The following is a 21450-nucleotide window of genomic DNA, read 5'->3' on the forward strand; positions in this document are numbered from 1 at the left end:
GTATCATTTTCGCCATTTTTATCTTGTTTTTTTGTCTTTGTGGACCAAGGTCCTTTGTACGATCCTTCTAGGATCCTGTCCGTCTAAGCTCTTCGATACTTTGCTACGTCTTTGGGTAACGGTTCTGGTTTCACACGCACATGATACCTTTTGTACAGTGTCGTTTACGAGGTTACGACTGAAGGCGTTGCAAGGAGTCTTCCTGTCGGTGAAGAGAAGACCCACACATAGGATGCAACAACCATCCTTCTTCAGGCGCTTGAGGGTGTTATTGCCCATATAGCGATCTCCTCTCCCAGTAATCCTTCGATTTGAAGTGTTCCTGTATAATATATAATTGTAACGGTCATTTTCCGTATGCAATAGTCCTTCCGATCTCCGGTAACCTCATGTGCAAGTGATGCTTATCACAACATCTATGCTGCCACTCGCGGCCCAAACTGCTATTACGAGAGCCCAATGGTGTCCTGGCTCGCGGACCGTTGCTTGATCAGGTCTTCAGGGTTCAGTACCCCGAACTGGGGATGATACACAACCAGGGAGGGTTAGGCCTTCCAACTTGTACTTCCTACTCGGTAGTAAGCGGCTGGGCCCGTCGTAGGGAGCGTAGCATGCACTAGTTCCGGAGTGCCGTTGCGCGCACCTCTTCTGCTACGTAACAAATCACCTTCTTGTGAGCGATGAGTTCACATGGGTGCGTCTAGACTTATCAAACTCATCCGTGGATGATGGAGGTGGCCCTGCTGGGCTGGCTCACGTGATGCTACTGCAGCCGCGCTAGCGTCGTGAACAGTACCAATGGACACTGCCGTCCTCCGATCTTCCAACAGATCCATACCGCTTCCACGGCATACCCAGCCTAGCTGGTCTGCACCGCTGTCTATGTTCGGTTCCTGTTTCCTCTGCATCGAGATCCCTGTGCCGTCGGGACGTTCTAACGGCTTTCTGCATCAGTCGCGTCGTCCTACTGCGGTTGCTTGTGAAACGCAGCACCCTGAGCGTGAGTCTGGTTCCTGCATCTGTGCATCTAGCTAGTGATGGAACCCTTCATCTGCCGGCCATACGAATAACATAGTCCGATCCCTGATGTCGAGTCATCCATGGTCCATTTGTCGCGTTCCCCGAGCAGGCTCTTGTATTGTACCCTGGTACATGCGGCTGGCTGGACCCGAAAACGTCAGGGACTGTGCCCAGAATCGAGGCCGGTATCGCAGTCCGATCGCGTCCGACATTTTGGAGAGACAGTAGGATTCGCATATGGCTCATGCATCGAGCCAGATGAAGATGGCTAAAGACCGATTGTTCAGACATGTTGCCGACCGCACATAGCCCCGGAGGTCATGCATCCCTCCAAAAGTGCACGCAACCTTATGATTGGCAAACGACATCATAAGGAATTACTAAGGCGGTGTGGCACTGCAAACCTTTGTATTACCTATTGGATGCCTGGGAATACGAGGTCGGTCGAGCGTTGCGACACTGGGTACGCTTCTTCAGTGTCGAGTTACTCGAGTCCATTGGCTCGCAACAACACCATGCCTAGAGAAGTGACTGTATCAATTCATTCAGTCTCAACAACAGTGCGCTGGGTCACTTCGTCATTCGCGAATTTCTTCCTTCGCCTTCTGTACTACCAGCGGTGATCGCTGCGCTGCAGTGTCATGTTGCTATCCGTCCGTCGTTTACCCTCCCGTGATTCCTTTCTTGGGTTAGACTCAAGATATTAGCGGATTGTTGCACTGGCAATTTAAATGCATACACCAGCTACCTCGTATGCGGGCTGCTATGCATCGACTGAAGCCATTATGGCCTATCGAAGCGGTGCATGCCTTTCTCAGAGGCAGCCGCTACTCCAAACTCTCGCAGTCAAGAGACGGAGCCCAACACGTTCAGCATCAAGCGCATAGAAGTCATGATTTTCAAACTAGCCGTCTTCATCGTAGACGTTGTCATCATTCAAAGAATCGGATACCATCGATACAAGCATGATGCCGTGCTGCATGCCCATAGTGGAGCTAACCGAGTATTTCACTGCGGCCGTACGGCTGTAGCAGTATCGTGTCATGATATTGTCGCGGTGGAACGTAGATCATCACATATAAGGTCATTGTCTCCAGTCAATCGAGGCTCAAGCCGTCCAGCTGTAGTTGTCTGTTCGACACATCCTCTCATTACTTCCCCTCAACACTCGTTTCTTTCTTCATCTCTTGGAACAGGTGTGTCTTGCGACTCACATAACAACCATGAAGCTCAGTACCTTCACTCCGTTCGCGGCTTTCCTAACGCTCACTGCAGCTGAGCGGATGCCATGTAAGTCTCCCCATCGTATCTGCTGTTGGATGTACACACTTCTTCCGTCAACGTACCAATCGTCACGCTCTCTGAAATCTAAGCACGTGAATTAATATTCTGAATTAGTGAACTTCCCACAGCATGTACGGCCTCGGCAGTATGCACCACCACCACCATACTCTCCTCCTTACCCAAGTTTAAGCAGCACCGGCGGAAGTGCGTCGTCCACCTTCTCCAGCGGCACCGGCGTCTCGCTGTCTACTTGGACGCCTCCAGTTCCAACGTCTTCGTCAACTGCAAACTCTACATCGCCAGGTCCCTCTACAGTCGTCTACACTAGTGTCGTTGTTATCACATCGGTTATTGTTCCCTCGACATCGTGAGTTGTTATCAATCCTGAATATAATTGCTCGCTTAACTAATCCATTGCTCAGTGAAACTTTCTCTGGAGATACGTCGACCGAAGCTACAGCGAGCAGCTGGGGCAGCAGCTCTTCTTCCATGAGCATCCCTCTTTCGACTGGACCTCAGTCATCCGGAACAGGGTACTACCCAACTTTGCCGCCACATGAGTCTTCCGCACCTTATGGCAACAGTACTGGTACAGCTTCATCTACTTGGGGTACGGGTACCGCGCCAGGATCTTCAATGCCATCTTTGACCTCCACTGCCAGTAGCAACTCCACTGGACCCAGAAGCTCATACATTCCACGCTCGTCGACAACTACAGAAAGCCCGAGCACCAATGTAACTGTCATTACGTCCGTCATCACCTCCACCATTGCCATTACCACATCCGTTCCATACCCTTCCAATGGTACTATCACGGAGACGAACACTGGGCCCACGGCAACATCCAGTGGAAACGGAACTATTTCTCAGACTCCGTCGTCGTCGGGCTACTACGGTCCACCTGGTAACGCCACCAGCAGCGGCAGTCCCTCTGAAACCGATACTGTGTCTTCATCGTCGATCGACATCTCCACAATCTCCTGGATCACCTACACTTCCGAAGTTTCTTATAGCCAGTCGGAGACTCCGACGCCAACCACTGATTATTACACGTCATCTTCAACCTCGACTTCAACGTGGTCTAGGAAATCCAGAGTTTCCCGGAGTCGTTCTTCCACACGTACCTGGTCTAGAACACTCACCATGTCCAGATCCTCGACCACGGACGGCTCCTCATATACACCCACTAGTTCCGAAGAGTCTTCATCAGCTACTGAAACTGGAATCTCTTCAGATTCTTCTTCGCTGGCCTCATACACACCTTCGTACACGGCATCTTCTACATATGATACCAGCAGTGTGCCTAGTGCTTCAGAGACTGATTCTGCAACATCCTCGTTGCCGTACTCGTTCAGCATTTCGTTCAGCTCGATCGAGACGACATCAGACTCTTCCACACCCACGTCGTCTGGAGTCATAACTTTGCCTACTCCCTCGCCAACCACGGAGAGCTATTCGTACTGGTCTTCCTCATTCAGCGAATCATCCACGGACTCTGAGCTTGTTTCGTACACTGAGTCGGTAACTTCAGGCACTAGCAGCTTCGTCTTGCCTTCCGAGACGCCGTCGGAGTCGTTGACCAGTGATTCTGGTACTATCGAGACGCCCGTCCCGACAGTAACACCCTCTGACACATCCTCTTCCGACTCTCCTATCACGTCTGTCAGCTCGACCAGCTCTGAGACCCCCGAAGTATCTAGCTCATCCATGTACAGCGAAACGGAGTACACCACCTTCCCCTCTTCCTCCACCGCCTCAGCATCTTCTAGCAGCGAGTCCAGCTCTGAGGTCGAGACTTCCTCTATCCTTACAGCCTCTGAGAGCTCTCTAAGCTCAACCTACACCGACGCCACCGCTACTTCCTTCCCGGTCGAGTCCTCCACCGCTTATCCCAGCAGCTCTACCTCAGGCTACTCCTACTGGACCCCACCCGTCAGCTCGGTCACCAACACGGATGCTACCGCTTCCTCCTGGCCTGTGGATTCTAGTACCTACCTCACCAGCGCGACGGGCAGTCTCACACTCACGACCTTTGAGACGAGTGCCAGCTCCACCAAGAGTGGGTACGCGATGCCACCTGAGGTGACATACGAGGCTCAGAATGACAAAGTGAAGAGAGGCATGGTGAGTTTTCCACTGCTGCCTGATGTTCAAAAGGATGAGTACTAACTGTCTTGGTAGATGGGCATGTGGTTCATGTAATCTATACTGCACGACACTCACGCGGTTAGGCGATGTAAGCCCGTTGTGAGGCCGATTGGTGAAGCTACGACATGTCATTGCGTCTTTACCAAACAAACCACATTCACATTCTCTACTGTCCTTTACTGGTGTAGACATACCTTTTCCTTGTTGTTAATTCTCTTCACTTCTCTCCCTCCCCACCCTCCCGCTGTGTCAATGATGTCTGGGCTGGGTATTTAATCATCATGGCTGCAAGATCTTGGGCCATAGTTCAATACAACATGTGTTTCCTTAGACGTATCTCGCCTCCAATTGACGTGATGACTATCTGACATCGGCGATCATGATGTATTGGGATACAAGTCGAATGAGCCTCCAGAATACTGCGCAATGACTTGGATATCTCCCGTGCCTCCAACGCACCACATTGCTGACCTCGTACCGAAGATGAGCACCCAGTGTTGTGTAACGTTTTGCTAGGAGCTGTATCTTGAATATGCGCTGAGGCCGTCAAGGCCGTGGCATGTGGTGTATAGACGAGAGTCGTTATCGAAAAGCAATCGAGCCGAAATACGAGGAAGGCAGCGGAATATTGAAGCGCAGTACAGGTATCGAGATCGACGTTGGCGAGGACAGTCCTTCATCCAGTAGTGTCAGCAACGTAACCTCAATTGAATAAACATAGCGTATCACCATCCATGAGAGCCACATTGTCGTCATTGAAACATTATTTCATTCATTCTGCCGTGACGATTAGGCGTCTTCTTACTCGGTGCAGCTATAGCAACGAAGCATGCCTCCTCGAAGTCAATATGTGTCGTCCCTGATGTCCGTCGACGTCTTTACATCTTGCTCTTAGCCTCGCCCTTGAGCTCTTGGGTCTTGCCCTTGGCCTCGCCCTTAAGCTCTTGAGCCTTGCCCTTAGCCTCGCCGGCCATCTCCTTTGCCTGGCCCTTGGCCTCGCCGGTGGTGTCGGGGGTGGCTTCCTTGACGGCGCCAGCGACTTCCTCTGTTGAAAAGGTGTTAGCATGTGTTTCTTCATAGTGCTAGCGTAGCTGGTGTGCGCACTGTACGATGTCGTCATATTCTCGGCTGTTGAGAACAGAGAGCATCAGGCAGTGTAATGCAGGTAGGGTGTGTAGGGGATGGGTAATGTACGTACCTCCCTTCTCAATGCCCTTTACAGCGGCACCGGAGATTGTCCTGTCGACAGCCTTGGCGGCATCCTTGATAGCTTCTACGGGGCTCTTGCGCGCGACTGGTGTGGTGCTGAAGAGGCGGGCCTGGCGGGCGATCTGTTGGCGGAACATGTTGATGGTGTTGTGTGTGGTGTTGGTGTTTCGAGGTGAAGTTGTTGGTAGAGGTGAGAGAGGTGGCAATTGAGTTGTTCGATGGTTTGTTAGATGAGGTTCCTTTGGGTGTGTGCGGAAGACAGCTTTAAAGGATGTGTGGACGTGGACTGAGCTGCTGTGCTATGACGTAGTTATGATCAGCCAATCGCGGATGTGGGTCCGCGTGTTGCCATGCATGCGCGAGGAACGTCGCGTTTACGGAATTCGCATGCCGGGGCATCACAAATTTTTACATGTGAATTATGCTATTGTGCGCGATGTTGATTCATTACGATTACTTTTGCCGTACTAATTGGTATTATACTGCATGAGCTCAGGCTTAGTACAGCGCCTTCTGCCACCATGCACACCTAGCGTTCGCGTTGCTGTCGCGTACATCCTCGATGCCGGTAACGTTAAGCTCCAAGACGGTCGCATCCGGACCGTACATGTTGAACTGCTTCACGCCTGTAGCATCTGGCACACCATTCTCAGCGAAGCTGGTGATGAACTCCTGCAGAGCGATGGCAATGGTGGTGTTGGCAACACCTTGGAGCCCGGTGGAACCTGCACCGCCCTCAAAGTACGTGTACGGGATATCCTGACCATGAATAGCCGGGGGAACTGCGAAGAGATAGGAGTATGTCTTGTTTCCGTAAGCCCTGGAGAGGTAGTTGGTGTTGCACGTGAAGACTCCCTCGCTGACAATGAGGCTACCGCGCTCGAAGTTGTTGGTGTATGGTAGAGACCCGTCGAACACCGGGGGGTAGAGAGTCTTGGTAACATAATCGATGGAAGACTTTGGAGCGTTGGCGAAAGCGGACGAGATTTGATCTTCCAATGCAGCCTCGTTTGGAATGAAGAAGGGCGTGAAGAGGGCTCCTTCATTCGCATTGTGGCCGACCATTACGCGCACGTCCTTGTCAAATCGACCTTGTGCCAAAAGCTGAGCTGGCTGAAGAGGAGCGAAAAGACCATCCACGACCGGCCCGTAAGTGAATGTACCGTATGGGGAATCATAGGTGATCTGCTGAGCATTCGCAAGCATTACCTCTTCAGATGAGAGAGCCCGCAACTCTGCGAGGGAAGTGGTGTTGGTAAGAGTGAGGAACCTCTGGTAGACATCTTCCTGAGTGACAACAGAGGTTGTAGGTTGCCATCCAGGGCTCTGGGGTACGGCTTGCTGGAAAGGAGCAGATCCATTAGCACCACCGTATGCAGTAATCTGATGCATGATCGAGCCGCCTCCAGCGCTCTCACCAAATACAGTAACCTGTAGACATAAATCAGCACAAATCATAGATGCATGGACCAGTTCTGACTTACTCGGTTCTTATCACCTCCAAAGAGATGAATATTCTCCTGGACCCACTCAAGCGCAAATCGCTGATCGTACAAACCTAGGTTGGATACACCTCCTTCTGCTTGGTATGAAGGGCCACCCGTCCAGCCCAAAGCACCAAGGCGATAATTCATCGCAACGTAGATAACATCGCCATTGGACGAGTTGCCGGAGGCCGCGAGCAGACCCGCAGGGTTGTTGTTTTTCTCGCCTCCTGTGTAGCCGCCTCCGTAGATCCATACGAGAACAGGAGCCCCGTAGCCTTGCCCAGCTTTGCTAAGCACATCCTCGGGAACAAAAACATCCAAAAATAAGCAATCTTCAGACTCGCGGGGATCCGGTTGTGGGACCGGACTGGTAGCATTTGCTGGCATCACTGAATAAGTTGTGTTCGAAGCAGGAAGGCCGAGCGCATATCTGGCCAACGACTGTGCTGCGGCTGCAGACCAAGCGGGATTTGCCTGAGGGCATATTCTGTAGATGTTAGTATGATTGTATGGACTTCGGTTTCCTGTGGTGCTTACCTCGATGTCTCGCCAGTGTTGATAGATGACCTGTTTTCTGCTGGAGCCTGAGGTGGTGCAAACCTCAAGTCACCGACAGGTGGTGCAGCATACCGTATGTTGGAAAAGTTGTAGAAGTTGCCGGTGTCCTAATTGGGTCAATTAAAAAGGTGACATCGAGACTTTGATGATGGTATACGAACATTGAAGCCTGAAGCCTGGTAAATCTCGTAGCCCAGGTCGACTGTAGGTAATGAGGAGTTCTGTGCATATGCTGCACCTATTAAGGCTGCTGCTGCTGCTGCAAGTTGCAACATATCGGCGGACGGGATGAAAGTATGAATAGAGAAGTAACGACGAGGGCTACCCAGGTGTATATTCCAATTGCTCGGGACTCACGACGGTAGAGGAGATACAGCCGCGTACAAACGTGCAAGGAAGGCCCATCCATCAGGCACGGGTCGAGCATCCATATATACTCCTGTCATTTGCCCTAGTCCAGCCCGGCCAGCATCTCGTAATGCTGTCGCGATCACGCATAAGCCGCAGACACGTCCCGCCTCAGCCTAACGCAAACGACTCCACGTACACTGCGTAGTAATCGTCAACGGAGTCAAGCTCGCCTGCCGTGCCGGTGGCTTCGCCAGGCAATACACAAGTGCGTCATCGCGGTGGAACATTCGGCGACTAGCGGTGTCACTGATTCGCTCGCTGAGGCCTGGCGCGAGATACGGTCGATACGTGGCTAGCTGTGGCACAGCTGCTAGAACTCATCCACGTGCCTGGGGCTCTGGGAACCTCGCGGATTTTGTATGTACACAGTTGTAGACAATTTTGACTTCTGACAGGTAGAATTAAACTTTTTGAAACGTCGTTCGGTGTCCCGGTGAGATGGGAGCGGGAATGTCATCTCGGCTGTAACTGGCAAGACGGTCCGACGAGGATATTCCCCGCAAAAAGGAAGCAATGCTGGCAGGGTATCTTGCCGAGGCATCTCGACTGGCTATGCGATGCCTTCCGATGGCCTGGTAAGGCTGGTGTGAAAGAATGCGCGCAGTCCGCGGGGTACGTGCCATAATGGCGTACGGACGAAATTCTAGCCGTCGTAGGTTCTCTAGCCGCAATAGAGATCCATCAAGTATCCACCTTATCGCTTCGTCGCTAGGGGTACCATTGTTTTATTCACGATCCAACGTGATCGCATGCAGAGGTAGTCGCGATTCGTACGTGTACCCTAAATGTAGGGGTTCAGCCTTCCTCGAGTCCACCTAGCGCCACGGGATACCCATGCAGCCATGGGTGCATCAAATAGGTGAGCTGTTGTTCGATATAGTATGCCAATAAGCGTCGCACCGAGACAACAACAATTTTCGTCACGGCCATTCGTAGATACTAGTGCATAAAATTAGGAAGGTGAACTGAGATGACGCCCAGCGCTCGAGAGGTGAGCAGGTGGTGGTCAGTGCACCGGCGGCTCCAGGGCTCTGGTGCTGGCTTGCGCTCAGCTAGCACCCAGGCTATCTTCAGTTCCTTATTACTCACACGACAGCCTACCTAGGTATATAGCCATTGGCCTTGAGCTGCTGATGATGTCTTAAAAGTGGACGGTGTCGGTGATGAGGTCCTGGTCAACTGACGCCCGTTTCATGCAACCACCACGCGGTGGAAGAGCCCAGAATTGTATCTTAGATACTGCTACACTGTCAGATTCTGGGTAGCCAAGCCTTTCGAATGTACCTGAAGATTTAAAATGGAAAAGCTAACTGAATGACTGAGATTATGTTGTCGTTCATGATGTTGCCGTGAAGATGCTTTCCAGTTCCTGCTCAAAGTATGTCACCGATTAGTCGTTCTTTCACTCTCGGACTGCTTTTACGAGCCCATGGAGTGTGTATCGCCATGTTGTACATGGCAAAAAATGGACCATATTGCGGTCTCGACACTTGAGAAGGTTTCCGACCCGCATTGGCCGCCTATAAAACATCCGATCCAATCACCACGGCGAGTATTCATGCAACATTTCTAACATCACCTTCTACCAGCCACCTTCAGTCGCTCCCCGAGCTACTTCACCATCCACCGTGGCTACTCGAACAGATAATCGGTGATGTAATCGTATGCGGAGAACCACTCACAGGCTGGGGGAGTAATTTGGTTCACAGTGAGAGTAAACATCCAAAAGAACTCGATGCAACAACATGGAAGAGGCCTTGTCAACAGAGTGGGAGCGGGATCATGTGTGGGCGGCGTTGCGATATTCGCTCAATCTCGGGATAGTACCATATAAGCCGCGCAAAGGAATGCCACTTCTCTCTTATCCTCACTCTAGTAAGCAAGTATCTTGGTGAAAGTGAAAGAAAGGTTCTCGCCATATTTGGGTTTTCCACGTAACTCGCGATACGCGTGATGGATCAAACACCCGGATGCACCTGCCTCTTCCTGAACCTTCCGCGCTCCGACGTACACGCAAACCTCTGCTGCAATTAGTTCTTATCAGCTCTCCCTACCCCGTTGGCTAACGACGTTCTTGATTACTCACAGTCAGCTACACGTTCCAAAAAAACATGAACTCTGAACCTCACCCTCGTCGAGACATGAAGGTGAGTAAGTTTCTAAGGCTTCAGGAACCATCAAATAACAGAAACGAGCGTCGTATGAGTAGGCGCGACATCCCTGAAATGCCCAGGAGCTATAACCCCCAATACACCTTCGACTTCAACGATATCAAGAAGCTCATCCTCTCCAACGCGAATGCATATTACGCGCATCGCTTCCCTGAAGCGCAACGCTATGACTTCATCACCTCATCCATCCCGCCGACCGACAGCCAAGATAGCAAAGAGTACAGGGGCGGGCTGATTGTATATCCTGATCCGAAGTCAAACGACTGGGTGATGCTGTATAAGAGCCACTCCTGGCCAGCCGTAGAAGATACGGCGTTTGAGATCAAGTCCTGGCTTGAAGAGAAAATGAGGGCTGTGTTTGACAAGGTGGACGAAGGCGAGAAGTGGGCCGGAACAAAGAAGAAGTCTAAGGACGAACTGTCAGGCAATGAAAGAAAGTCTACTGCGGGTGAGGACCAGATGGAGGATGTGGAAACTGCGGAGGACAGCTCCAAGTCGACAGATACTACTGCTGGCGATATCGGTGACGGTACTGGCACCGGCGTCCAAGGCGAAGATAAGGAGATTCCGAAACAGCCAGAAGACTCCACTGCTGGTGAGCAGGCCGAGGCTACAAGCGACACCACCATGCCAATTCGGAAACGCAAGTCAGCCGCGGATGAAGAGAAGGACCGAAAGAAAAGCATGAAGAACGACGAGGAGCAGCGTGTCTTTGTTGGCGAGAAAGATTACCCGCCTACCAAAGAAAAGAAGAAGGGCCCTGTAGAACCTGTCGTGATTCCGACCGAGTTGAAGCTTCCGCCGACCACTGAGAAGTAGTCTCAGTTCCTTAGCCACCCTCGGGCGACGTGCAGAGTTGATGAATCAATGGTCGTTTGACGGGCCATATAGTGCTGGCGTATTGGGCAGTCTGCGGAAGTGTTTGCGTCTAGATAGAACGATGACCATCCTCCAGTCTCGCATACCCACTATGTTCATCTCTTTACAGCTTCGCCTTCACAACCTTACCACCTTTCTCACTCCCACCCTGCTCACTAAACCGATAAACAATATCCTCAAACCCATCCGCGGCGAACACATACAGCCAGACCAAGTCCTCTTTTCCTGTATTGAAGATACCATGCTCCGCATCCCCCGGTATGAATACCACTGACCCCTTCTCAACCTCATACTCCTGCCCCTCAATACCAACCATCCCAGTACCAGACACAACGTGATAAATCTCTGCGTGCGTATGTCGATGCAACTTCAGAAACCCCACGTCGCCCAAAGACTCCGGATTCTGCAGAGATGGACTTGGGATCCCAGAATCGCTCGTAGAAGAAGACGCGGGACAAGCCACAACCCTTCCAGGCGGACATGTCGCAACTCCCACCGTGAACGTATCCGTCTCAGTCTTCTCATTCGAAACCAGCGTTTTCCACGTCACATTGCCTCCTGTGCTGGGATCGGGGAAGCCTTCGGGTGCCATTTTGGCTATGTATGCGGCATGCAGGATTAGAGGTTTGACAGGTCGGTTCGAGGTTGTGGAACGCATGGTGGTTTATGTTGTGTGACTGTTGATGAAGTGCGACTTTTGCTTTGGCAGGGGAGGTGCTATGCGGGGAGAGCGGTAGACTGCACGTGCGGCGCGGATGCATGCAAGGTACGTTTGGACGATGGGAGTCGGAGATGGGCGTACGACATTGCGGATGTGCGGGTTGAAGGGGGTATACATATGCATATGCATGTACTGTCGCTTCGTAACCTCTCGCGACTTGCATCATCAGAGAAAGGCATTTCTTGCTGCTACGTCTTCTTGACATAGGTCATGTGGGGTTAGAGGGGTAGCTTGGGAGCCACACTCGGGATTGAAGTTCTAAGTCTTGCCTAGTTCGCGTCGTCAAGGGCGTATGAGAAGTTCGATCGTTTCGTGCCCGCTTCGGGCTGTCGTGATAGTTTGGCGACGGCCCGGCGGCTGCTGTTGTGCTACCGCATTCTCTGCTGTCAGGCCACATGGCATCTGTCGTAGCGACCGCCGTTGAGCCTGACTCCCCTTAGACGCATGCAGAGCATTTCGGGATATGCTGGGGTTTGATAGACTTTATTGAAAGAACATCGGGTTGCGGTTTGTCGACCTGAATACCTACCTAGAAAAGCATTGATCAACGCAACCAAGGGACGCGGAAAGTCACCGCAGGAGCAGAACTAGAGTCGGGATCCGGTCTCTTGCGTCGGTACTACCCGAGCTGGCATATCTGTATATCGATTGTATACTGCTGTTGAAGGTAGGTCACATCGTTGATGATGTGGTAGGCATGGGAGTGACATCCTAACGTACCCAGGTACTATCGTATTCTGCCTACCACATCTCCAGGTCAGATCGCTGACACCAAGGTATACCCACTGTATAGACTCATAACTTTTATGAGGATGGTCATGGTTATCGTGAGATAAGAGGCCGCCGTGGTCTCGCTGCTTACGGCCGTTATTACGATTTGCCTACATCGGCTGCCATGTAGGGTTCAGGCGGAGACGCAGCTAGTCGTTGATGCCCGAGGCAGCCAAAGTCATCCGACCATGCGACATGGTTCGCATAGCTGTCACTGTGTCAACTCGTCGATGTCGCAGGGTTCGCCTGGCGTTCTGATGGGCGCTGTGCACGGTTGCTGTCCACGTTGATGCGGTCTGTCGCGAATGCACACTGACGGCATGGCGCAGACTATATCGTAGACTACTTATCCATAGCGGCGACACAAGCGCTACGACATTGGATTTCGCGCAGTGGTTGCACGATCGAATCTTGAGTATACACCCACAAACCATGATCGTGGTTGCGAGTCAAGCAACTGTCATCATGGCTAGCCTGCGAGTCGCCCTTCTAGAATCAGCCCTTTCTGACTGGCTTCTTTATCAGCGGTCCGGCAAATCCGCCGCGTTTCAGAGTTTATCCCTCGTGGCCATGTGGCTTGGACCGGGCCTCGTACCATGCCTGTCGTGTTTACCGATGCCCGAACGCTGGGAAAGCTAAGGCCAATCTGTTCTGCATCTCATCATGCGCATGGCCGTCCAGTTTCGCTCCTGACAACTCCACCTCCCTACCCAACGTCTCTCGCCTACACTTTTTGTGCTACCAAAGGATGCTGCAGTCTTTATTGCGATAATGAGGTTTCAGACGTTGACGTAACGCAACGAAAACGCGCGCTGAGCGCTGCCGCTTCCACGAGGCTGTGTTTAGCCTGGATTGGCCGATCGCGATATGGCCATGGAGAAGTTTCAGAGAGGCCACCCAGCGCCCGAGCGGGTGAGGAACCGATCGGGATCTGGGACTGTGACGGGGGACAAGGCGATCGCGAAGAAGAGATCGAGTTTGGGCAGGGCGGCAGGTGGCTTTCAGAGTAGATTTCTTGCGTCGCTACGGAGTAAGAGGAAGAGTGGTGCAGACGAGGAGCTAGAGCCCAGCCCCTCGAGGTACGTACCGTGTCCACTTCACACACTGGGGAACACCACTGATCATCGCAACACAGCCCGTTTCTAGATGCATTGTTTCGGTTGCCAGATGAACTCCACATTTACATGCTGCGCGAGCTGTGCGTCTCGGATCTGCTTGCTTTGAGGAGAACGTCCCGCGTGCTCAACATGCTTGTGACAGAGAACGCACCTGCGATTGTGCGCTACTGGGTGAAGAACCGGCTCGGCAATCTTCATCTACAACTTTATCCGGCTCCAAGACCGGACGCGATCGACTTCCCGTTCTTACTCACTATGAGACGGCGACACATAGCGTCCATCAGGTTGACACGTCAGCTTGCCAATCACCTTGTAGGGGAGCCAACCGAACAGAGGCAGCTGTGGACATCAGTGTATGAGAGGATGCTGCCCCTGGTCTTTGGGGTAGGCTACTTTCTAGATGAACATCGACGACTACTTCTGGAAAGAGATCTCGGCCACATTCGACCACGCTCCCGTATTGGCTATCACGTCCGTACGACGGGTGGTATCAGTAGCCAAGAAAGGAAGATCTTGAAGAACCTGGACGCACCACTTCGACTTCAGTACTTCTACATGTACTGTTTCATTGTGCAGGTGCTGCTTCGAAAGCTGAGACCTTGCAGTCGTGCTGGAGCAGTGGAAAAGTTCCTGCGGGGATTTTCAAACCAGCCAGCCTGTTCAGAGGATGTGGCCTTCTTCCTCATACTTGGTGGCATTGGGCAAGTTGCGAAGCTCCTCGCTTGCCCGGTATATAGCGAGCGGCGAAGATATCTCCTAACGTATAGAGCTCACATGTCGCCGCATACGAGTAAATGCTGGAGAAAGCACTGGAAGGATGCTGGTGTGGTTTCACCTGCGTTACTAGACGATATTCCTTGTACACAGATTGGCATAACACAGCTTGATCAGGTCTGGGCTCCACTGATAGCCCAGATGATGGAGACGGGGGCGAGAGACTTTACAGAACAGGAAAGGATACGCTACGAGGAGCTGAAGATATCGAAGAAGTTCATCAACGAAGTAATGGGGTATGACATCCTGCGAGGTCGGGCAGCTGACGGAGGAGAGTTGGATGATGAGCACGAGCCATGATAGCGAGTTAGCATGTACAGTACCAAGAGAAGACATTGTAGCGGCCAAACTCTGCACCTTCCTCTGTAAGAATTGACATATGTCGGTTGCCGTGCAATTTCCGCTTTGCAGCGGTTGTTGAGGCTTGTACCTGCTGGCTTGGCTTAGTTTCTGCTTCACGATGCCACCAACGGCGACGAGCCCGCAAATATTACGTACTGGTCCGGTCGCGTAGCGCGCTATGATTTCTAGCTGATCATGAAGACCGACGGCAACTACGGACCCTGCAGCTGTCACCTAGCCGAGCGAGCAGGTGTTGCATGCGGCCAGTTTATGTATGCTCTAGCTAAAAGCTTGACATGGCGGTATATTGTGCTTGACCATAACAGGAGGGTGTTAAGCATACCCACTCTGCTCTGGACTCTGTACAGCTCAGCACTCGGTCGAAGTGCATTCTGCCATATAGGATGCCTATTTGGGTCGGCAGAGGGCCGTCATCGGCAGACGTGTATATTGCAGTCCCCGGATTTTTTCCATTGCAATTTTCCAGCGTCCGGGTAAGTGGCGGTTAAGAGGGCCAGAATCAGACGACAGAGGCTCGAGACCCTGTAGTGGTTGGCGCAAAGGCCGAGCAGGCAGGTCGTCGTTGGAGAGGCCCACTTGGCAGCTTCCATGGCTTCCATAGGCGCCCGTGCGTGTCTTCTGGAAAGCGACGAGCGCTCGTCTGGTCTGGCGTCGGCCGATTGAGAGGCGAGGCCAGGGCCAATGGGGTACTCGACGGACTTTGCCGCCCGCGTCAATAGAGAGGCGGACAATTATTCTGCAAGTATCGCTCCACCTCATCCCACCATTGACGGGGCCAGGAGGGCGCAGAGTCTGAGGCGGGCATGACAGAGGTACCGTACGTGTTTCAGGCGAAGTGTGATTGGCGGGCGTCCATGGGAGCGCTGCGTCCGTGGCAGATTGGGAATGACGTGCAACGGGCAGCGACAAAAGCAACGCGACGCGCACAAGGTGAACGTTGGGGGCGCTGATCGGTAGTGGAAGAGGCAGTCGCATCCCCTCTGGATCGGGAAGTGGCGCATGGTTCAGCGTGCAGGCGCGACCGGAGGGCGATGCACGGGGCGCGGGCTGCGTCATTGGTGGCCGATGCAACTCGAGCGACGCTCTGCATGCATGGGCCGTCCGCTCGTGTGCCTGTAACACGGCGGCATCCTTCCATCACACACGGCGCACTCGTCCAGGCACGCCCGCTGGAAGCAGTGCTGGGTGCGCGCTGCCGTCGGCTGCCCCCAGGCCGTGTCACACAGGCGTGCAGGCCGTCTAACTGTCAAGTGTGTGCTGTAACGAGCCTGTGGCTGGGCGGCCAATGGCGCGCTGCTGATACTGACCGCAACAACAGGCCGCATTCACCCCGGCCGCAGTAGCGTCGGCTCTTGCAAAGATGCTCCGCTGCCCCCGTAATTGCTCCCAGGAATCCTCGCCATGATGTGAGCTAAATCCGCCAGGTCCTCGGCGCCGTGCGTGTCTCCAGGGCCTAAGTATGCCCCTTCGATGCCGTGCAGAGTGCCAGTCGAGTCCTAGCGCTGTGCTGTAAGCCCGTTCCATATAATCCTACGAGCCCGGCCCAACGTTTGCGACCAACACCACGATCCCCATCCGAGTGCCACTCCACCCGCGCCATCTTCACACGCGACCTCGCCACCCTTTGTCTTCTGAAACCTGTGCACCGGTGCCTGGCGATAGCTGTCTCCTGCCACTCACAGCCCATCCACCACCACACCAGAGCAGCCCGGTCCCGACGAGCGCGGCAACTACTCCCCTCTGGGCTATCGATTGTCAGCTGAGCCACAACCCCGACCCACCACCACCCAGAGCGACCACCATGAGACGGTAGAGATAAGACAGAGAGCAGGAACCATGGACTTTACGGTAAGTTCCCGCGCGCTTACACTCGTCGGCCATGTCACGAGCCCGGCTAACGCGACCTCAGATCTCCCTCGCACACTTCTGCGAGACCCACGGTCCGACATCCATCATCTGCACCCAGGCCTCGACCTCGCCCTGCGGCTCCTGCAACCCATGTGTGACGCCGCCTTCCGAAGAGCCGCATTCGGCCTACTCCTACAACGGCCTGTACGATCAGCCCACCACCCTCAAGCTTAACGCGCGCCTGCCACAGCTCACCTCGCCCTTCGAGTCGCCGCCCAACAGCCCGCGCTCCCCCACGCACAACCCATACTTTCCGAGCTTTCCCTCCTCTTCCGGCAGTAGTTTTGGCGGACGGAGAACCAGCAGCACCATCGACTCCGACTCGGACGCCTGCGAGAACTGCCAGATGGTAGTGCCCCAGAAGTACAGCGACAAGATCCCCAACGGCGCTCCTGGTAGTCCCACGAAAGACGGGCGAGGAAGAAACGGCAGCCCGGTACTGCGTAGCTCCCAGAACTACCCCGTGCGACGACCAGTGTCCCGGGACGACCTCAGTAGCACGGATTCGTCCGATGTCTCAGACACAGAGCAGTCGACTTCCTACCAGAGCGGCGCCTCGGGCTCGTTCCCAGACTCAATACCTCCCTCACCAATGCTCGTGTCGAGAGGCATACACACCCACACATTGAACTACATCTCCACCAGTCAGCCGCAGTCGCCCAGCACCTACTCGCTCTTGCGACGCACCTGCATCCGTACATTGTCCACCGAGGTCCTTCCCCTTAGCAAGCCGTCTGGGCCCATCATGTTCGGAGACTCAGTCGCTGGCTACACCATCGCGTACGTGTTTCGTCTGCAGGATCCGCGGTCGCGAGGAGCTAAGCGCACCTACGCCTTCATCGCCATGGCCGGTCGCGATTACCGGAGAGCCACAAAGGCCATGGTGAAGATCATCGAAGCCTTTGAGGGCATCGCCAACCGGATCATCTCCCTGGCTGATAGAGTCCTTGAACGTGAGAGTGCAGCTTCCCAGGTCCTGTCACGTCCCACCACCGCCATATCTGGAAACACACCTCCTCTTGGAACCTCCGCCTCTTCCATGCCACCCAACTTCTCTGCACCGCACAAAGAACGGACCTTCTCCACGACGAGCACCCCCAACTTCCGCAACATCACACCTGTGTCCTCTTTCCTGTCCGCCAAGAAGGTTGACCCAGATGGCTTTCCCCGTGTGTCTCGCGACGTGATGAAGGCAAAGAGCCTCGTCGAGATCGTCGGTCAGGAGAACTTCTTTGTCGACCTCCATGGACTCTTCTGCCATCTTCTGCACTCTCTCATCAAGCAGTTCGGTTGATGCATCCCTTCCACGTCGCTTTGCTTCGTTCATACGTCTTTTCCTTCCTTGTATGTCTTTCTATTGTTTTATGTCGTGCGTTACAGCGTCTTCGTCCATTATACAGTGCGGTTAAGCACAGGCGTTGGGGCAGGTGTGATTGCTTTAATAGACCTTCGAGTCGTCAGAGCTCAAGTAGCTTTATACCCTTTTGAGATACCCCAGGCTTCTCTTTCTGTCGTTGGGATCGAGTAGTACACATTAGACGTGGACTCATCTTTACAATGGCGTTTCGGGGTGAGTAATCGGGGACGAGAGGAGGTGTTCACGATGGTACGGTCGTTGCTAGGATATGACCATGATGTTGATGGCGTGATTGCCGCGATGGATTAGGTGATGGTAGTCTAGCCTGTTTGTAGAACGAAACTGCACAATACCGTTTACCTATTGTTCTTTGACGTGTTTTGTTGTTTGCTAGTGTGGTACTGCTTCAAGTCCAAGAGGGAGTATGTGAATATGCGTGACACCATCACGGTGCTATCAAGTAAAGGTCAAAGGTAAAGGTGAGTTGCAAGCACGCGAACTGAACGCCTGACGTTTGGGAGAGAGTCACTACCTAGGTATCAGCTCATCACAAGAGATGCCCTCAAGGCAGACGCGTCCCAAAGCAGACGAGGCAGACGAGCAAACGTGGTGTGCGCTTTTCTGGTTAGCGCAGGCACGCATGAGGCTGAACACGTGGAAGCCGCGAGCGACAACATTGAATGCTCTTTACCATATCCACCCAGTCGCAGTAACTATATCCATGGGGTATGCTCTAATGACAGATGCAAAATTTCATCACTCTCACACGAGCATCGCGGCTTACTTGCCACGAAAAGAATTCCACGATAAATCGCTTATGCCTGCTCGCTCCACCACCGTCTCCGCATTATGCACGACACGCAAAACTGGTCCACATTTCGCGTTCCGCTTTCCGGTCCCAAGCTTGGAAAAAGATTATCCAGAAGCATCGAGATTCGCAGATCAAACTACCTAGTGATGCGTCATACCGGGTAAAATCCCCTTGGAAGTCAACGATGTGTGATGTCATAGGTGTGGTGGATCGTCAAACAGCGCTTGAACAACGCGCTTCCACGGCCAGTGATTAAATGGTAGCAGAAGCAACGTCTCCGCATCGTTTGATAGGACGCATTATTATTCTTGATCAATTAAGGCTTTTATTTCCGCAGCCCACGCGGCAGCAGGGCCAAAGCCAAGTTTAAGTGCCCGAAAGCCAAGTTTTTGGAAGTTTGGCAACCCGTTTGGGATGCAGCATCGTTTGATAATGCTCGTTCAAGATGCTCAGTTGCTGATAGGGCAGATATGCAGATATGATGTGGCTTGTGGTTCTCCATGACGACTCCCATAATCATGCCCCGCGGCTTCCTCTGCGGATTCCGAGAACCTACTTAAGACTTGCCTACCTTCCAAGGTCGTGGCGTCGTCACCTTTACAAGCCTCAATACGCTACAATAATCACTACAGTTCTTAAACCACTAAGTCTACGCCACGATCCGTACAAGCCGCACCTGTAAGACTACCAATCTAGATCGCACCAGTCTCCCGCTTATACTCGTCATCCAGACATCTAGCCTTCCCGCACTTCACAAGGTTAAGACAAGATGAACTCCATCCCAGGAAATGCTTCCCAAGGACCCACCAGCCAGGACACATCGACGACGGGTGTTCAGCAGAACCAAGCGCAGCGCGAAGACTACCTCGACAAGGGTCTCGACGCCGCAGAGAAGAAGTTCGGGGGCGCCGCGGGTCAGGATACTCAGAAGAATCGGGGTGTTAATGAGAAGATTGTAAGTTTGGGCCTTGCTAGCTTTCAAGATGCATGAACTCAATATACTAACGTTCACACAGACCGATGGCGCTCGTAACATGTTCGAAAAAGCAACCGGCAAGGACGTCCCCGACAAAGTCTCCAACTAAACGCACCTCGACACTCAAAGAGACGATGCACAAGTTGGATGACAAGTGGAACAAGTGTCGGCCGTACATTGAGAGGATCAATGGAACGATTGTCCCGTTGAGGTCGCGCAGTTTGGACGAACAGGCACAGGACCACGAACTTGATCATCAGAGGACATTTGAGCAGCAGAGAGTGCAGCAACAGCCTGTCGCAACGGCGCACTGAACATGCTTTGTACATATATTTACGACCCTGAATGAAGCTTTACGATTCGAATTACAACTTGGACATGCCTTCACATGCGCAGCATATTTTGGTTGACATGCATGACGTCATGTCACACCGCTCCCACGCTGCCCCTCGCGCCTTCTGCATGCCATCACATACATGCTCTCAACCGTCTGTCAACCAGATCAATCTCACCAGTTCGCCCCTCCACAAACTCTACTCTCCGTAAAAGAACGCTCTACGTAGCCAAGCTTCAGCGGCCCGAAAAGCCAAGTTTTTTGCACGATCGAGCTAAGAATGCACGCGATGCACCACGATGCATACTCTCCTGCAACCTACTCCGGTACAATATTGAATGGCCGCAACACCGCCTATTGAGCCAGCCCATCACGACACCTGCAAACCGCAATGTGAGCTGACATAGCGAAAAGCAAACGTCACTAGAGGCGCAGCAGACCACGCGGTCATGAAGCCGGAGGTCTAGATGCTCTTTCCTCAGCTTGCAAATCGTGGCGGTGCGATATGAGTGATTAGCCTGCGCCTTCCATTGGCCACCCACCTGAGAAGAGCGTGATAACGAGTTAAGGTTTCACAGAACAAGGGTCCAGGTGAGGGAAGCGTGGACAAGCGCATAAAAAGAGCATTGACTCACGGCCCTTTTCCTTGCGATCGACTCGACTGTTTACTCACCTCACCGTTCTGCTTCATCCTCCACTACACCATCAACTGTCCATCGCGCAACACGACTCCATCTCACAACCGTCATCGCACATATACCCAACAAAGTCTACCACACCCTTCTCAACCCGCAGACATGAACAACCCCAACCATGGCGGTGGTGCCGGTGCCGGAGGTCAGGATTACCTCGACAAGGCCTTCAACGCCGGAGCCAAAAAGTTCGGCGGCGCGCAGGGTCAGAAGATTGCTGCAAACCGTGGTATGAGCGAGAAGATTGTAAGTTCAGACACTCCACTGTATTTGCTTCGTGATTAGCAGTAGTGCGCAAGGTGTTGGTTGCAGTTTGTTGAGGGTGAGAGCTAACGAGGTGAAAACTAGACCGACGGCATGCGCAAGGCGTACGAGAAGGTCACCGGCAAGAAGGTCAATCCCAAGTACTCCAACTAGGCGGGATTACTCTTGCGACGGTGCTGCGACTGCTCGGGTCC

The 21450-nt window shown here is 53.0% G+C and overlaps 9 protein-coding genes across 9 annotated transcripts; 5 read left to right on the forward strand and 4 right to left on the reverse strand.

Annotated features, from left to right (window-relative positions):
- Positions 1-2905: 2905 nt before the first annotated feature.
- Positions 2906-3722, reverse strand: J4E84_000968 (uncharacterized protein; the record flags this gene model as incomplete). The annotated part of the gene is made up of 2 exons (XM_049383603.1): positions 2906-2954; positions 3355-3722. The coding sequence occupies 2 exons, from the start codon at positions 3720-3722 to the stop codon at positions 2906-2908; spliced, it is 417 nt and encodes a 138-aa protein (XP_049249121.1).
- Positions 3723-3755: 33 nt separating this feature from the next.
- Positions 3756-4493, reverse strand: J4E84_000969 (uncharacterized protein; the record flags this gene model as incomplete). The annotated part of the gene is made up of 2 exons (XM_049383604.1): positions 3756-4120; positions 4475-4493. 2 exons carry the CDS (start codon positions 4491-4493, stop codon positions 3756-3758), a joined length of 384 nt encoding a protein of 127 aa, XP_049249122.1.
- Positions 4494-5330: 837 nt separating this feature from the next.
- On the reverse strand, positions 5331-5798 carry J4E84_000970 (uncharacterized protein; the record flags this gene model as incomplete). The annotated part of the gene is made up of 2 exons (XM_049383605.1): positions 5331-5497; positions 5651-5798. The coding sequence occupies 2 exons, from the start codon at positions 5796-5798 to the stop codon at positions 5331-5333; spliced, it is 315 nt and encodes a 104-aa protein (XP_049249123.1).
- Positions 5799-6159: 361 nt separating this feature from the next.
- Positions 6160-7981, reverse strand: J4E84_000971 (uncharacterized protein; the record flags this gene model as incomplete). Its single annotated transcript, XM_049383606.1, has 4 exons — positions 6160-7092; positions 7146-7635; positions 7686-7813; positions 7868-7981. 4 exons carry the CDS (start codon positions 7979-7981, stop codon positions 6160-6162), a joined length of 1665 nt encoding a protein of 554 aa, XP_049249124.1.
- A 2361-nt stretch (positions 7982-10342) lies between these two features.
- J4E84_000972 (uncharacterized protein) lies at positions 10343-11107 on the forward strand (the record flags this gene model as incomplete). The annotated part of the gene is made up of 1 exon (XM_049383607.1): positions 10343-11107. The coding sequence occupies one exon, from the start codon at positions 10343-10345 to the stop codon at positions 11105-11107; it is 765 nt and encodes a 254-aa protein (XP_049249125.1).
- Positions 11108-13843: 2736 nt separating this feature from the next.
- J4E84_000973 (uncharacterized protein) lies at positions 13844-14851 on the forward strand (the record flags this gene model as incomplete). Its single annotated transcript, XM_049383608.1, has 1 exon — positions 13844-14851. The coding sequence occupies one exon, from the start codon at positions 13844-13846 to the stop codon at positions 14849-14851; it is 1008 nt and encodes a 335-aa protein (XP_049249126.1).
- A 1899-nt stretch (positions 14852-16750) lies between these two features.
- Positions 16751-18116, forward strand: J4E84_000974 (uncharacterized protein; the record flags this gene model as incomplete). The annotated part of the gene is made up of 2 exons (XM_049383609.1): positions 16751-16762; positions 16824-18116. The coding sequence occupies 2 exons, from the start codon at positions 16751-16753 to the stop codon at positions 18114-18116; spliced, it is 1305 nt and encodes a 434-aa protein (XP_049249127.1).
- Positions 18117-19759: 1643 nt separating this feature from the next.
- J4E84_000975 (uncharacterized protein) lies at positions 19760-20075 on the forward strand (the record flags this gene model as incomplete). Its single annotated transcript, XM_049383610.1, has 2 exons — positions 19760-19945; positions 20007-20075. 2 exons carry the CDS (start codon positions 19760-19762, stop codon positions 20073-20075), a joined length of 255 nt encoding a protein of 84 aa, XP_049249128.1.
- Positions 20076-21097: 1022 nt separating this feature from the next.
- J4E84_000976 (uncharacterized protein) lies at positions 21098-21409 on the forward strand (the record flags this gene model as incomplete). The annotated part of the gene is made up of 2 exons (XM_049383611.1): positions 21098-21238; positions 21341-21409. The coding sequence occupies 2 exons, from the start codon at positions 21098-21100 to the stop codon at positions 21407-21409; spliced, it is 210 nt and encodes a 69-aa protein (XP_049249129.1).
- Between the last annotated feature and the right edge of the window lie 41 nt (positions 21410-21450).

The sequence above is a fragment of the Alternaria hordeiaustralica genome (assembly GCF_023758085.1).
Source record: "Alternaria hordeiaustralica strain BMP 2776 chromosome Unknown scaffold_1, whole genome shotgun sequence".
NCBI classification, from domain to species: domain Eukaryota; kingdom Fungi; phylum Ascomycota; class Dothideomycetes; order Pleosporales; family Pleosporaceae; genus Alternaria; species Alternaria hordeiaustralica.